The sequence below is a fragment of the Empidonax traillii genome, unplaced genomic scaffold (genome assembly GCF_003031625.1).
Source record: "Empidonax traillii isolate 1590-97213 ecotype Southwest subspecies unplaced genomic scaffold, ASM303162v1 scaffold1132:size609636, whole genome shotgun sequence".
NCBI classification, from domain to species: Eukaryota; Metazoa; Chordata; class Aves; order Passeriformes; family Tyrannidae; genus Empidonax; species Empidonax traillii.
This window is the reverse complement of record NW_020956325.1, coordinates 584,614-600,842: the sequence shown is the minus strand read 5'-3', so window position 1 is coordinate 600,842 and position 16,229 is coordinate 584,614. Positions and strand designations below refer to the sequence as shown.

The 16,229-nt window shown below is 53.1% G+C and overlaps 1 protein-coding gene across 1 annotated transcript; it reads left to right on the top strand.

The window, feature by feature from the left end:
* Nucleotides 1-642: 642 nt before the first annotated feature.
* Nucleotides 643-15,919, top strand: PPM1D (protein phosphatase, Mg2+/Mn2+ dependent 1D). The gene is made up of 6 exons (XM_027905227.1): nucleotides 643-1,197; nucleotides 4,452-4,680; nucleotides 6,874-6,998; nucleotides 10,764-10,954; nucleotides 11,698-11,940; nucleotides 15,386-15,919. The coding sequence occupies exons 1-6, from the start codon at nucleotides 762-764 to the stop codon at nucleotides 15,917-15,919; spliced, it is 1,758 nt and encodes a 585-aa protein (XP_027761028.1). The 5' UTR covers nucleotides 643-761.
* The last annotated feature ends 310 nt before the right edge of the window (nucleotides 15,920-16,229 follow it).

Genomic DNA, 16,229 nt, shown 5'->3' with positions numbered 1-16,229 from the left:
CGCACAAACTCCTCCTGTGGGAAGGGAACGTCTTAAATAGTTGTGAGTGTAAACCGTGCATGTCCCGTGGATGTGTAAATTCCAGGGGGATCACTGTCCAAACGGGAGAGCTGGGATTTCAGCCAGGAGCAGGGAAAGATGGAGGGGCTGGGATAATGCTGGATTCCCTTCTGGATCAGGGAAAGATGGAGGGGCTGAGTGACTTTCAGGAATTCCTAGAGCAGGGAAGGATCCCATGCTGGACTTGCCAGAGCAGGGAAAGACGAGGGGCTTGAGCAACACCCAGGGCATCCCTGAGCAGGGAAAGATGGGGGGGATCTGAGTAACTCCAGAGATTCCTGGAGCAGGGAAGGAGAGAGTGAGGGTTGGGTAACGGGGGGTCCTACAGCAGGGGAAGATTGGGGGCAGAGTAACACTGGAGCCCCTGGCCCGGGCCGTGCCCCCCTCCCTGGCCCGGGCTGTCCCCTCTCCCGCCGCTGGGGGCGCTGTGTGGCCGCGGCTGCTCCCGCCGCCCCTTCCGCCGCGGCGGTGCCGGGCGGGGCCGGCAGGGGGCGCTGTCCCGGCCCGCGGGCGCTGCCGGCGCCGTTCCCGTTCCGGCGGGCGGAGGGAGCGGGAGCGGCCCCGGGAGGCTGCGGGAGGCACCGCGGACATGCCCGGGCGGCCCCGGGGACACCCGCGATAATCCTCGCTGTCGGCGGCGCTGGGCGGGGAGCGGCGGGCGAGCTGCCCCCTCCTCCTTCTCCCCCCCCTCTCTCCTCCCCATGGAGGGGCCGTACGCGCTGGGGGTGAGCGTGTTCTCGGACCAGGGCGGCAGGAAATACATGGAGGACGTGACCCACATCGTGGTGGAGCCCGAGCCGCCGCCAGGCCCGCACAAAGGCGGAGCGGCGCCCGCAGGCCCCGGCGCCGCCGAGCCCCCGGCCGAGGGCGGGCGGCGCCGGGGGGGGACCCCGCGGGCGGCCGAGGACGGGGCGCAGCCCCCCGGCAGCGGCCCCGGGCGGCGGCCCCGCCGCTCCGTCGCCTTCTTCGCCGTGTGCGACGGGCACGGCGGGCGGGAGGCGGCCCAGTTCGCCCGGGAGAACCTGTGGGGCTTCATCAAGAAGCAGAAGGGCTTCGGCTCGGCCGAGCCGGCCGAGGTGTGCGCGGCCCTGCGCAAGGGCTTCATCGCCTGCCACCGCGCCATGTGGAAAAAGCTGCGTAAGTCCCGCACCCCGCGCTCCCTCCCGCGGGAGAAACGGCCCCGCCATCGCCCCCCGCCATCCCCCTGCGCTGCTCCGCGTCCTCAGCCGCCTTTTCCTTCCCCCCTCACTATTGTGAGTTACCATCGCTGCCCCTTCCCTCCCATCGCTGCCCCCTTTCCCTTCCCTCCCATCGCTGCCCCCTTTCCCTTCCCTCCCATCGCTGCCCCCTTTCCCTTCCCTCCCATCGCTGCCCCTTCCCTTCCCTCCCATCGCTGCCCCTTCCCTCCCATCGCTGCCCCTGTGCCGGGAATGGGGAGAACGCGGGGTGGGATTGGAGGTCTCGACGCGAGCGGTTCGGTTGGAACAAGAAAAACTGGAGCGCGGGCTGCGAGAGAGAAGATGTAAACACAGGGTGGTGAGGACGCGCTGTTTTGTGGCTGGGAACGATGTGGTGGGGGAGCCGCGGTTTGTTTTCGGCGTGTTGCGGGTCGGATCTCCGAGCCGGGTTTATTGGGAGGTCTTCGCCTTGTTGCCCTGGGGAATCGCCCTGAACTCCCGCTTAGATTTCCCTTGGATAATTAAAAAAAAATTAATTTTAACAAACCGGGCTGGGATGGTGTTTTTTTCCCCTAAGTCTGTTTCCAGTTGTTTTGTGATGAAAGGGTTGAAATGTGGCTGGTGGTGTTGTGTGGGCATCGGGGGTTATGCAGGGTCACTGCCAGAACAGAAAACACACTCGGTATCCTGAATATTCTGTATATTGTTTGCTTAACTGCAGGAGGATAGAATAACTGCAGGGGTCCTAAATAAGGAAGGGTAAAGGAGAGACAGTGCCCAGACAGGTGACATTCATCATTCCTGTGCTCTTCCTTCTCCCTGGATCTAGTGAGACCGAAAAATTGAGTTTCTGAAAGGTATTTTTTTTCTTGGTGAGGTGGAAGGTTATGCCTCGGAGCATGGTTATTGTTTATATCCGATGTGTGAATTGTGTATGGATTTATGTGTTCAAAAGCCTCAGAAACTGAAAATAAAGAGCAGTGTGCAGCACACGAGGACAGGAAGGTGTTGGAGCCCAGGAAAATCAGACCCAAAGCACAGGGACATGGTGACAGCTGGCCCTGGGAGGGAAACCTGAAAAGCAAGAACTGCACCCCGAGCACCCCCGGGGGATTTCAGTGAAGTGATTCAGGGGGTGTGGGGGGGATTACGGTGTCAAAAGAGTTTCATTTTCCGTTTTCTTGAACAGCGAAATGGAGAAGTTGCGCAAGTGTCAGATAGGAGGATGGCGAGGCCGAGGGCTCTCTGGGGAGAGGGAAGGGTGTGAGGTTTGGGAGCAGCACAACCTGCCCCCAGGCCTGATGGTGGGGTGGGTGCCCTCCTGGCCTGCAGGGCTGGGTGATAAGGGGGGAGATGTGTGAGCGAGGGGGAAGGTGGCGTGGGGGGGAAGATAAGGAGTTCAGTTTTTGAGCTGTGAACTCTCTGAGCACCCAAGGCAGAGAGGTGAAGTGCCAGAGTGCAGGAAGCCTTGTTTGGGTAGGGAGTGTTCAGCAATCACCACCGGGGCTGTGGAAGCAATTTACGTTGTTGTGAGGAACAACATCGCTCTGGCTGTGAGTGTTTGATGACAGTTGGAGGTGTTTTGTCAACTCCAGACTATGTTGGGCCTTGCTGGTTTCTGCTGCACATGCGGGAACAGCCCGAGTTCTGTGGGACATTTATTATTATTATTATCTCTGGTTTGTAATTTCTCATTCTGTGTTTAGGGATCCCAGGGTGAATTATACTGACAGGAAATAATTTTCCATGTTATCACACGTGCAGCAGATCTTTAACCGTGTGTAGGTGACACTGTGGGTGTGAAATGGAGGCTGGGTATTTTGGAAAGTCAAAGAGCAGTTTGGAAGTGTGGTGTGGAGGATGGAGGCTTTGCTGCTTCCAGCTGGAAGAGAAGCCCAGCACTCAGCTGCTCTGTTGGTTGTTGGAAGCTCTGGGATCACCCCCTGCATCTCCTGGGACAGACACAAAACGTACTGATTGTGAGAGCACCAGAAACAATTAAGACAGAAAAATTACCCCTTAGGCATTGCTGATAATTTTTTTGGCATTAATTCTATAGTAATAAAAATTTGTACTAAAGGGCTTCTGGAGTAAAGGTTCATATTGGAAGCTACGAATCCGGTTTATGAGTTTATGAGCTCAAAGTTACAAGGCTGAGTGAAGGGTAGTGATTTTCAGCTCCAATTCCTCATTTTTGGTGCTGCTGGAAAAACTGTCAGAAGTTTAAAATGCGTATCTTCACAGAGGGGAAGGCGTCACTGGGTTTGATCCTTCTTTTCTCGTGTGTTTATTCCTGCTGTGCCCCAGGAAAGCAGAGAACCCGGTGCTCTGGCAGCCTGGCTGGGGTGTTCCCTGCAGACAGGGTGGAATTCCTGCCTTGTGCTGTGTGAGCCTGACTTGTGAAGTGCAGGGGATAGAATGAGTCTCCCCGTGGAGTTTGTCTGGAGACATGAGTGGGTGCAGTGAAGGAGAAGCAGGAGGTTGCCGTTGACAGTTGAAATGAAGTGATAGCTGGGAAGTGGAGTGGGGATTTCAGGGGGTGCTGGAGTGGGGAGGAGGTGCTTTGGCTGAGCTTGTCTGAACGGGGATGTCTCTGTGGAGGTCTGGAGGAAGATGAGCTTTTTGTAGATGTTAAAAATAGAAAAGGCGTGAAAGGGAAATTTGGATTGAACGTAAGTGGGGAGAGTGGTGCAGCAGGAAGTTTAATATCAGTGGTTTGAGGGCAAAGCAGTTGAGAAAGAAGGAGGATTCCTCAACCATGTGTAGCTGACAGCAGCACAGGGATGTTGTTGCTCTGGTTTCAGGGGGTATCTCCTGTGGAAGGTGGATGTTGGGTTAAGGAGAGCATCTCTGAACAGTCCTGATGAATCATTCACTGGGTCCTGCTCAAGGAGCACACCTTCCCCCAGCTTCTTCTAGTGGTGCTTGGAGCATTAAGCCAGAGGAGCCAGTTTTTTGCATCCTGTCCTGGTGCTTTGGTGGTGGCTCTGTCTCTACATTTGTGTCGATTTAAGCTGTAGCTGCAGGTGCTGTGAAGGGAGTGGGGGTGGGCTGGGGGCACAGGCCGGCCTGGCCGCGCTGCAGTTGAGCTCAGGCTGTGTTGTGACATCACACAAGCCTCTGGCACACCCTTCCTCCTGACCTTCGAGGCGTTCCCAGCTCCAGAGAATTAAGAACGTGCCCTTTTCTTTGGCCTGTTTTGTGTCACTGCAGCAGAGTGGCCCAAGACCATGACGGGGCTGCCCAGCACGTCGGGCACGACGGCGAGCGTGGTGATCATCAGAGGCTCCAAGATGTACGTGGCGCACGTGGGAGACTCGGGGGTGGTGCTGGGGGTCCAGGATGACCCCAAGGACGACTTTGTGAGAGCTGTGGAGGTCACACAGGACCACAAGCCGGAGCTGCCCAAGGAGAGGGAGAGAATCGAAGGCCTGGGGGGCAGGTAAGTGTGTCTGCTCTGACTCTGAGCTCAGCTTAGTTTTGGCGGGGGGGATCGTGCAAGCAGCTGAATCTCACTGTGTGTTTCTGTTGTCCTCTGGGGTTTTTTTATGGCTTGTTGGGGAAGATGTTACAGTGATCCACTGTTACGTGGTTGGGTTTTTTGGGAGTGGTTTGTGGCGTACACGGAATTTTGATTCCCTGGTGGGTCAGCCAGCTGAGGTGTGCTTACAGTTCTACGTGTTCACCCAGCACTCTGAAAGTGGAGATGGTGATATTTGACCTATTTTTCGTTAAATTCTGAGGAATCTGGGGGTTGGGAGAATTATCTTTGCAGATAAGGAAAATTACCTTGGCACGTAAGTAAAATGATACGAGGTCTGGAATACCCAATTTTGTCCAAGTTTGACACAAACCACTATCATTTCTCAGGCATTTTGCATTGTTCCTGAGATAGCAGCTGTTGAGTAGGCTCCTCAAAGCTTCTGCTTAGGGAACATAAAAAAAGAATATAAAGGTTAGATTTGAAACCAAATCCCGCGTTTGCTGTGCCTGAACAGCCCCTGTAAACGTTGGAACTGTGCAGGAGCCGTTCCTGAGCTGGCAGAGGCTGGAACCCCCGAGCTGGGGGGGGGCTATGTGTGTCCCCTGGGGGTGAGGGGGAAGCAGGCAGGGCTGTCAGGTGGCACAAATGTTTGGACACAAAGCTCAGGGCTCGTGGTTGGCGGAGCTTCAGCGCAGCTCGGCGTGCCCGCGGCAGATGGGTGGGCACGGCTTCCTTCCCAGAGCTGGGCTCTCTGAAGGCTTTCCTGTTGACATCACTGGTCTGAGAGTCCCGTCAGCCCGTGGACCTTCAGACATTTGTGTCTCTGGCAGCTGGGACTGGAGCAGGTGGCTTTGCAGAAGGGGAAACCTGGGGTTTCGCTGCGTTAGTACCTGTGGAGATCTCCAAATTGTGCAGCTCAGAGCCTGAAAGTCTCTGAAGCTTCAGAGCAGCATTCCCTGAAATTTTGTATCTACAGGAATGCTCAATTTGTTTGTTTGTTTGTTTTTTTATTTAATCCTTTATTTTTCCTGGGGCTCCTGTTTTTCCCAGGCTGGCTGTGAGGCAAATGGTAGGAGTGAGGTGGAACTTTGCTGCTGTGCCTGGTGATGTCTCCTCTTTCATCAGAGCAAACTGGGAACAGTTGAGGGCAGAGCATAATTGAATCTTCCATTACAAGGAGATTTTCCTAGTAACAGTCTGAGTGTGGGATGAGGTTTTCTTTCAGCTAATGACTGAAGTGAGCTTTGTGTGGTCATCAGCTGGACAAGTGGATGAGATCAGTTTTTAGGATGTGGTGGTTGTGACTTTGCCGTGCTGGGGATGGAGCTCAACATGCCCTTGTTGTTAAGGCCTTTGAAGTCTCAGGAAGTGCATCTTGAATGGCTTCAGTATGAGGAATCTTGAGGCTGTTCCAGAGCTGCTCAGTTTCTAATTACCAATGGCTGTTGCTTGGATAAAAGGAACTTACAAGTATCTAGTTCTTAACTTGGTTGGGACCAAGCGTTGTTAGCTCCTGGTTTATTGACCCTTATTCCTTGGTGGTTCATGCACTGTCCTTTCTTCCCTGCCCCAGTTATCTGCTCTGCAGCTTCTTTGACCCCTCAGTGCCATCTGGGAGAGCCAGACCAGCTCGCTGCCTCAGAGCAGGTGCTCACATGCAAATGCAGAGCTGATTCCTCCCATCTCCTGCTTCCAGCAGACAGCAACTGGGAACAATTCCTCTTTTGTGTCTGCAGGGGAATCCCTACAGCAGGCTGCTCCCTTCTCTTCTCTTGTTCCCACTGTGCTGTGTTTCTCATCACTGCCAGACTCTGGAGATGGAGAAAACTGGAGGAGGAACCCCACGGTATTTCCACCTGAGTGAGCTGGTGTTGATGAGGGCAGCAAATTCAGTTCTCTTCTTTCTCTGACAAAGAATTTCTTCCAATTCTTCGTTCCCCTGCTTTTTGTTTTCCTCTGCCCTTCACCTCTCACTTCTCCCTTTGGCTTAACATGGAATGAAACTCTGAGGGATGTTTTGAAACACTCGTGGACTGTCCTGAGGGGGTGTTGCCATTATTGCCCCCTGATTTGCATATTTAACTGGCTTTGTCTCCTTTTTGCTCCCGTTCCCGCTCCTGGGTGACCTGTGGCTGTCTCTGGCGGTTCCAGCGTGATCAACAAGTCCGGGGTGAACCGCGTGGTGTGGAAGAGGCCCCGGCTGAGCCACAACGGCCCCGTGCGCCGCAGCACCGTCATCGACCAGATCCCCTTCCTGGCCGTGGCCAGAGCGCTGGGTGAGTGCTGTGCTGGGAACACAGGGCCAGCTCCCAGCCTGCATGGGGTGGGAGGGATTCATCACTGGCTTCTGGCAGGTCTGGGCCTTTTAAATGGATTTTTAATGCAAGCTGGGCGTATTTGTTTGGAATCCGTAAAAGGCGGCGTCGATGAGAGGAGAACCCCCTTCCAACTTACAGGGGTTTCAGTGTCAGCCTTACAGGGATTCCTGGTGCAGATGGAAATGGATGAGCAGCTCATTGTCTCCAGGATGGAGAGCACCCTGGTCTTGTTCTTGCTGGGATTTTTGCCTGGTGTTGCTGGATGGCACATGAGTTCAGTCTGCCTTTTGTGGTGACTCTTTTTTTTCTTTAACACTTAGCACAGAACGGGATGAAAGTCAAGCCTTGTATTTTGTCTGTAACTTGCCTTTGTGGGAGCACTAATAATGGGGAACTGTCTTTCAGAAACACCTTATTCCAAGGACAGAAAGGCATCTTACAGTGCTGGGAAACTACTGATGAATGGGTTTTGGGAAGGGCTTCACAACTGAATCACTGGATGCCTCTTACCCTTGAGTCTTGGTGTCTGCTGGTTATTTTTCCCCTTAAGTCTCACCACAGAAAGCCAATCATTGGCACTTTGCTTTGTTTCCTTCCCCACTTTGCCTCAGTGAATGATCTGTCCAGCTCTCCCCCATGTAGGATGGATTTTATGGAAGTGTGTGGTGTTACCTGGGAAAACTGTCCTGTGCCTTTCATTCCTTCTGTTTGGGTTTAAACACCTGGCCTAAGAGAAATCTTCCTGGCCTCAGGAACTCTGTTGACACCCCCTTTGCTGTTCTGATTGTCACAAGTGCCCTTCTGCCCTAAAATGAGCATCTGTGGAATGCACAGTGGCTGTATTCAAGTATTTAAATGATGTTTAATTTATTTACAGCCCCAGAACAAGGCAGAAACATTTGGGCTTCCTCCTGGCTCTGGGAAGTGTCTTTGGGCTGCTTTTGCTGGGTACAGGAGGTTTTCTGTGCCTTCTATAACTTGAAACAAGCAGCAAGTGTAGAAAGGAGGGGACACCCAGGGTGATTAATGGCTGGGCTTTGGAGGTTCCTGCGAGTGCAGCTTAAAGTCATTGTGGTTTTCCTGAGCTGCTGTTTAAGTTCATATCCCCCAGCCTGGGGGAGCTCACTGGTAACACTGTGGTGGCAGAAACGGGGCTTTTCAAGGGCTTTTTACCTCATGTGGGATCTCTCCTGTTGGTAAATTAGCTCAGCTCTAAATCCAGTCAATATTTTATAGACTTTTTTTTTTTTTCCCTGTCCTCCTCCCCTTTCCTTGGGATCTTCTGCGGAGCCAAGACCTGCAGCTTTGGGTGGGTTCAGCCCTGTCAGATAAAACCTGGATTTGAAAAGCTCTGGGATTAATCAGGTTTTTGCTTTGGACCCACTTACAAAGAAAGTAAACTTTTCCTTCCTCTGTTAAAACCAAAAGCTATTTTTGTGTTTTTGTCTGCAAAGCAGCATCTCCTGACACAGGAATGGAAGGCTTGGTTTGGGTGACTTGTGGAGTTTAACCCAGTGCATCCCACTGACAGAATGGGGGGTTTGGGTTGGGGCAGCAGCTGAGCTGCAAGGGGGTTTTTTTGGTGAGTGTCCCTCCCCTGTGACAGGGATTGGCCTTGGGGGGGCCTGAGTGAAGCATCCCGAGGCAGCTCCTCCTGCCGGGAATTCTGCAGGTTCAGGGAGCACCAGAGACTTCTCCCTGCTCTCCAGGGCCATCACAAGTACTCAGGCTGCAAATATTCCTTGTGGAATTGCTGCTGGGTTAAGGAACAACAGCTTTATTTCCTTTCTGTTTGTGGCTCCTGGGGCTCTTCTGAGCTCCTGACCGGTGTGGCTGGTCAGTTGATTCCTCACTGGGCTTGGGGAATAAATTATTGTGCATTTCCTCCTTATAAGCACTGTGATATTCCCAGTTATCCGTGGGAGGAGCCTTGGAGAAGATCCCCTGGAATCAGCGTGGTGATTACTTGGCAGTTTGCTCAGGAAGAGCGGCAGATGGACACGCTGACATGTTCATACATGAACCCAAAGGAAAGAGCAGCAGGTTATTTTTACCATCCAGCCCAGCATTTTAATTAAAAAAGCGATTCAGTGAATGACATTTGTCACTTCTCCTAAAAGGGGGTGTGAACGAAGCAACAAAGAGCAGCCTAAAAATATTAAGCACGTTGGAGATGGATGCTGCCACGATGCCAGGAGAGGGTTGGTGATGCCAAGCTGTTGTTTGTTTACCTGCTGTGCCCGTGACAGGTCGATGGGAGGACTTTGGGTGGCAATTCCCATCCAGTGACTGCTGGGCTGCAGCTCCTGTGCTCCAGGATTTCTTCCTTTCTCTGGCTGCCGTTGCCAGCTGGCTTTGCTGGGGTCTGGGGGGGCCCTGTGCACCTCTGGACGAGCAGGCTTGGCTGTTAATTAGGGCTCATTAGCAGCGTGTGCTTGTTGGGGAGGAGAATTGGGGCTCTAATGAGGGGGGACCGGCCCTCCTTGCTGCAGTGGAGAGCACTAATTGAGCAAAGTATTCCCTGTCCTCGTCCTGGAAGGGTCTGTTCAGCTGGCTGATAGCTTAAGGCAAAGCTGATGAAGGGAAGGAGGAAGACAAAAAAGCTCATTTATTATCTTTAAGAGGGTGGTGATGGATGTGGAAGAAGCTGCAGAAAGCCAAGAGCCAGACACAACCTCGCTCTTGAGCTGGACTTGTTGAGCTTCTGTTTGCTGCTCAGCTCTGACATTGTAAATGGTTTCTGCTTTGAAAGCTGTGTGTCCTGCTCAGGAGAACGTTCCCAGTGCCTGCAGTTAATGATGTCACCTTTTGTTGCTGATTGCTCCGGGAAGCTGCTCATAAGTGTGGAAATGGAAGGTGCCAGCGGAAATTATTGCCTGCCTTGATTTAAAATGAAGGGGTTTCATTTTTTTCAGTGTACTTGGTAAATGCCACTGCAGTAAGTTGATGTGCAGGTTCACTTTGGTGCTGGAGGGGGTTTTTCCCGAGGATGGGTTGGAGGGAGCAGTGGAACCAGGGGGGCTGTTCTGATGTGTTGCTGCCGGGGTGACCCCAAACTCACTCACACAGGGAGGGAGGGGTAAAAATAGAAAGTTCCTGCGTGAGGCCGTGCTGGGGACAGGCTGGAGCTCTCAGTGCCTGCTGGAGCTCAGCACTCCTCGTGCTCCTGTGGCTGCTCTCCAGCTCTGGAGTTTGGCACGGGGGGTCGAGCTGGGAGGAGGCTCCAGCAGCCCTGCAGGGCAGGCGGTGGGAAGGAGGATGAGCAGGGGAGAGCTCAGTCTCCTCCTTCCCCTCTGCCTTGGTTCCCTCCCTGTGGCACCTGCACACAGGAGTATTTGCAGGTTTGCTGTGGGATCAGCAAAGCAAGGCCCTAATTCTGTTTAAGGAGGACTTGATAAATTCAGGGAGGTTTTCCTTTGGGCAGCGATGGAGGTTTCACCATTTTCGAGGTATTAATCTGCAGTATTTCCCCTTGTCCCAAAAACAAGGGTGAAGAGAGTAGAGGATCTCCTATAAACAAGGGTTTGAATGTGGTTTAATTGAAGTTGTTGCATTAACTATGATTGGAAGGTGACAGCAGCTCTGCTGGAATCACTTTGTATTGCTGGCAGCTCCAGCCTGGTGCTGATGGTTTTCCTGGGAACACCGATCCGTAATTTCCCAGCTGCAGATCTCTCACGTGCAGTGTAAACCACTCCTCAGACCCACTTTCTGCTTTGCCAGGTGACCTCTGGAGCTACGACTTCTACAGCGGGGAGTTCGTGGTGTCCCCCGAGCCCGACACGAGCGTTCACACCATCGACCCCCAGAAGCACAGATACATCATCCTGGGCTCTGACGGGCTCTGGAACATGATCCCCCCCCAGGATGCCATCTCCATGTGCCAGGATCACGAGGAGAAGAAGTACTTCATGGTGAGAGCAGGGGAAATTCAATACTTGTTACCTCTCAAAGTTGCTCGGTCTGAGCAGTGAAGGGTCCGACAAAGGGGTTGTTATTGAGGCATTTTCACAGTTTTGCCACAACACAGAGTTGTTAGAACAGCTTACTTGTTAGAGGCTGACGTCAAATACCAGGTCTGCTAACATTGTTGAATTTATTATTATTATTACTATTTGGTTGCCATTTTGGGTGTTCTTTTTCTAAGGAAGTTGTAAAAAAGGCCATCTGAAAATCAAATTTATCTCACGTCAGGGCTCCTGTCACAACACAGACAGTTGCTTGGACTGATTGAAATCCTTCTCTGGTTCATTTTACAAAGCAGATGAGAACAGGGCAGTGGGCACAGCCCCAAGGCTGCCAGAGCCCCAGAGTCATTTGGCCAACACCCTCAGGCAGGGGGTGTGACCCCTGGGGATGGGCCCGGGCAGGGCTGAGGGTCCCTCCCAACTCAGCACATCCTGGGAATTTATAAAGGGGATCATCAGACAGTGAATAGTCTGTAAAGCCCAGAGGGGCTCTGGGAGGGCTGTAGGTTGTGTTGCAGGCAGCTGTGGGTGCAGTGTTGTGGTTTAAAGCCCTGTGTGTCCCTGGAAGGGAAATGTTTCCTCGTGGAGCCGCTGCCGCACGCAACTCGCGGGGGGCACAAACCTCGGGCTGTGCCGCCCCTGTGCCACCTCCCAGTGTCCCTGACGTGTCCCCCCCGTGTCCCCAGCAGGGAGAGCACCGGCAGTCGTGTGCCAAGATGCTGGTGAGCCGCGCCCTGGGCCGCTGGAGGCAGCGGATGCTGCGGGCGGACAACACGAGCGCCATCGTCATCTGCATCTCCCCCCTGCGGGACGGGCCCAGCCCCTGGGAGCAGGAGGAGGAGCTGTACCTCAACCTGGCCGAGGGGCCCTCCTACAGCAGCCCTGACCTCAGCAGCACCAGCCCCTCCCGCTGCTGCACCCCCCCTGTCAAGGTAAGGGCTGCCAAATGTGCCACCCAGTGCCTGCCAGGAGCCACGGGGTGCTCAGACCATTGCCAGGGGTTAACACTCTTAGGAACTCCCCACCTCTCCACTTCTTGTTTTGGAGGGTTCAGCGTGTTTTTAAGTCTGGGCCAGGCACTGTGTGTGTCTGGATGATGTGTTTCAGATAATGTGTATTCACACATTCCGTGCCACATCCTCAGCACTGCCACGTGCAGAGCTTTGGAGAAGTGGGGACAGCTTTTACCACTGGTTCCTGAAAGACTGGGGAGCACCAGAGGCAGAGAGTTAAAGTAGGAACCTCTCAGAATGGCTGCTGATGGTTTATTAGCAGTTGTGGATCTGTGATCCCTCAGTGTGGAAGAAATCATGAGTGTAACTTTATGCATTCAGTTCACACAGCTTGAAGTGCACTCTGAGAGGTAAGTTTTCCAGGATTCACCCCCAAATCCAAGGGAGCCTGTTAGAAAGAACTCAGACTGGGAATCAGAGGTTTAAACAAGAGAAAACCCAACACATCCCCTTGGGGAGTGAGGCTGGCCTGCAGTTTCCCCCCTGCCTTGCCATGTCTGGGTGCAGCACAGCTGGGCAATTGCAGAGTGCTGCTTGTGGGTGTGTTCTGACCCTGTGGGGCTTGGTTGGGGATTGTTTGGCTGTGGGGTTTTATTTTCTCCTCTGAGGTAACTCGTGGGTTAATTTATACCAGCGCACGGTGATATAAAGAACGTTTCTCTCTGTGCTGGGAGATCTCATTACCTTCCTGGGGTTGATTTAATGTTCTTTGTGACAGAAGGTCTTCCTTGAGGCTGGAAGTTTTAACCATCAACATAAAGCAGAGCCCTTCAGAAGGTTATTTTGTTCAGTTTTGTGGCCTTTTCTTCCCCCCTGTAAGAAGGGCAGTGTAGCTGTGAGGGGGTGTTTGCCTCAGTAATTCCCAGCTGCTCCTGATTGAAGTCCCTGTCCTTTGATGTGCAGTGTCTGTGGATGACTGTCCTTTGGGCAAAGGAAAAGAAAGCAGAAATTAGAGAGGGAGTTTGCAGCGTTCCCCTGGGAGGAAGGAGCTGCTCATAAAGCAGCAAACTCCAGCTCTGTCTCCTCCCCTTCCATCCGTGGAGATCCATGGCAAGAGTTAAACCCCAGCAAAATCTTCGGGGGGGGGAAATATTGGAATTCTAAAGGCTCCTGAAATTTTCAGAGGTGCCATCTGGTTTGTGTGTGAAGTGTTATCAGGAATCACTGAGCTGTGCTGGCTGCACAATGTCCAGGAACCTGCAGTTCTGGATGAGGGCTTAGGGAAAGTTCTGTGGTTTTTTTATTCCCCCCTCTCCATCTGAGTAGGTTCAGTGAGCTGTGAATCTGCAGGAACGGACGCAGGTGGTGGGAGATGGAGGAAATGCCTGTATTCCACGATCCTTTGGGATCCCAGGGGTGTGGGCAACATCCCAGGAGGTGATTTGGTTGGTCACAGCAAACGTGGCCATGGAGAGCAGCACCCATTTGCAAAACAAACCAGAAACGCTTTGGTACATAAAGCTGCAGGTGAATGTGTGGTCTAATTTAGGTTGGTAATTAATTAATACTGTTGAATTTCCATCCCAGTTTCTGTGAGGGAAACAGGGATGGCCTTGACTCCTGACAGCTGCTACCTGCCAAAACAATTAATCTGGAAATAGATGGGAGACCAAAGTTTCTCAATTAAACAGAAGTATTTCTTAATTGCTTATCCTTCTGGCAGCAATTACTAATACCAAATTAATTCCGGTATTCCTGGGGCCAGTGATAAAGACTGATTGGATTGTTGAGACATTAAGTGGTGACTGATGGTTTATTTTTCCTGTTGGTCACATCCCTCTCCTCAGTCCATCCTCTACCTTCCCTTGGCTTTCCAAATCCTTCTCCAGGCTCAGCCCTTTGCACCAGGCAGATGTTGGAGATAAGGTCAAGGTCTTGCACAATAAAACCATCAAACCAAGTTGTTGTTGTTGCAGACACAATGCCAGAAGTTCCAGAGAGCAGCTGGAGCAGCTTTGCCAGAGCTGCTTCCTTAGGGATCCTGGAGGAGCTGAGCTGAGGAATAACCTTTGAGACACCATCCCTAAAGGTCTCCCTCTTGTGTTGGTAAATGTAGCAAAAGAATCTTAGCCAGGTGGTTTTGTCTACACGTGGGGAGCAACAGAGGAGTGGAAACCCAGTGTGGATGCTGGAAACAGTTCTGGTTGTCCTCTCTTGTGGAGGGCATTTTACTAAACCCTCAGGATCAGATTTTTGCCAAGTGCTGAGCAGCCCTGGAACTCACCTTGCAGGAGAACTGGAGTTATTCTGGGCTGTGACTCGAGAAGTATCTGTTTATTTTCCTGAGGTGTTGCTCTGACTGATGGAGCTGTGTGTGTGCACTGGAGTTCTGAGCACGTTATTTCCTTAAAATAATAACTGTCATTTGCCTCTCACTGGTGCTGTGTGGAGTAACGTGGCCTTGAAATTCACTTTTGAAGGACTCTGGAGTAACCAGGGATTTCTTCACAATTAAATCTTTAATAAGGTCAGAACTTGTATCTTCAGGGCACTGCATAAACAGTAATTTTCACAATCCCCCTGTGGATGGGGAGAGCTGGTGTTGTCCCCGTTTTCCTGTCGGCAGGACTGGGAATGAGGCACAGCCAGTTCTCTGGGGCTGCAGAGGAGCTGGAGGGAGGGTCAGAGGTTGGGAAGTCCCTGGTTCTCAGGACATCCCTCAACAGCTCCTGCCCAACAGGCAGACTGCGCTTCCTGGGGAGTCCTGGCAGTGCAGGCAGGGATGGGGCTGCACTAAAGCAGAGGCAATAAAGCCATTTTTAGGACAGCTCTGTCACTGCCCCGTTCTGTGGGCAGTGGGGGCACTGGGGAAGAGTTTGTCCCTCTCTGTTAACCTGGTTATGCAGCAGCTGAGGACTCGCGGTGTGACAAAGGTCAGAAGGCTCTCGCTGCTGTTGGGCCTCTGGTGGTGGATGGAGCTGCTGGGGCAGGACAGGGCCCTGTGGCAGTGCCTGCAGGAGGGAAGTTGTGTCTTCATGGTGGAAAACACTGCTGAAAAGGAGAGGACAGGGGTTCAGGCACTGCTTTGTCCACTGCCTGTGGATCCCTCAGGGTTTCACAGCTCAGATCCCGTCTCATCTTCCACCTCTCAGGGTGCAGAAAGGATAACTCAGTTTTGGGGTAGGATTTGTCTGCCTTTGCTAAGGTTTAGAGCAGTTCTGTCGCGCTGTCTGCAGCCCCAGAGGACAGTGCCTTTCCCTGGAAGAATTCCAGGCCAGGTTGGACGGGACTTGGAGCAACCTGGTCTGGTGGAAGTGTCCCTGCCCCTGGCAGGGGGTGGGACAAGATCCCCTTTCAGGTGATCACCATTCTGTGAGTCTGCGATTCCATTCGAGCCTGACTGTGTGTTTTCCTTCCCCCCCAGCTGTCGGAAGACGAGCCGTGGCCGCGACTGAGCGCCGAGCCGGTCCCTGCCCTGCTGCACAGCTCGGGGCTCCCAGACAAGCACCCGGAGCTGCCACCCGAGATCGCCAAGAGCAGCAGCGTCCCCGCCTCGGGAGGAGCCCCGAGGGACGCGGACCCGCAGGAGGAGAAGTGCAGCAAAGCGCTGGCCCTGCGGATCCAGGAATCCTACCAGGCCGTGGGCCTGGCCCCTTCCCACTCCGCCAACTCAGGCACGGACCAAAAAGGCTTCAAGGTGTCCCCCGCCGGCCCCGCCAAAGCGCAGGAGGCGGAGAAAACGCCCGCGGCAAACTTTAAAAGGACCTTGGAGGAGTCCAACTCGGGCCCGGCGCTGAAGAAGCCGCGGCGGGGGCTGGGCCGGGCGCTGGGCCCGCAGGGGGACGGCCCGGCCCGCAGGACCCCCGCCAAGCTGGCCATGAGGCGCAGCCTGCGCGGGCAGAAGAAGCTCAGCCCGGGGCTCTTCCAGCCGCCCAGGAAAGCCGTGTGCGTGTGCTGAGCTCCCAGACGGGCTCCACGGAGCGCCATGCTCCCGCTCTTTTTTTTAAAAAAAAAAAAGTAGGAACTTTTTTTGGTATCCGACAGCTTTATCCCCCACACGCCCCTCCTCGGCCTTGTACTTGCTTGTATTATAACTGTGAATTTTGTAGATGTGTAGGGTATAAGTCACTGTAAAATGTGTGTAAATTTGTATTCCTTCATATAAATGTAGTTTTTCTCTCTCTCTCTCTCTCTCTCTTCTTCCTTGTATAATTGTTTTAAAACCTTGTTTAAAAAAAAAAAAAAAGGAAAAACCGAACACAAAAAGT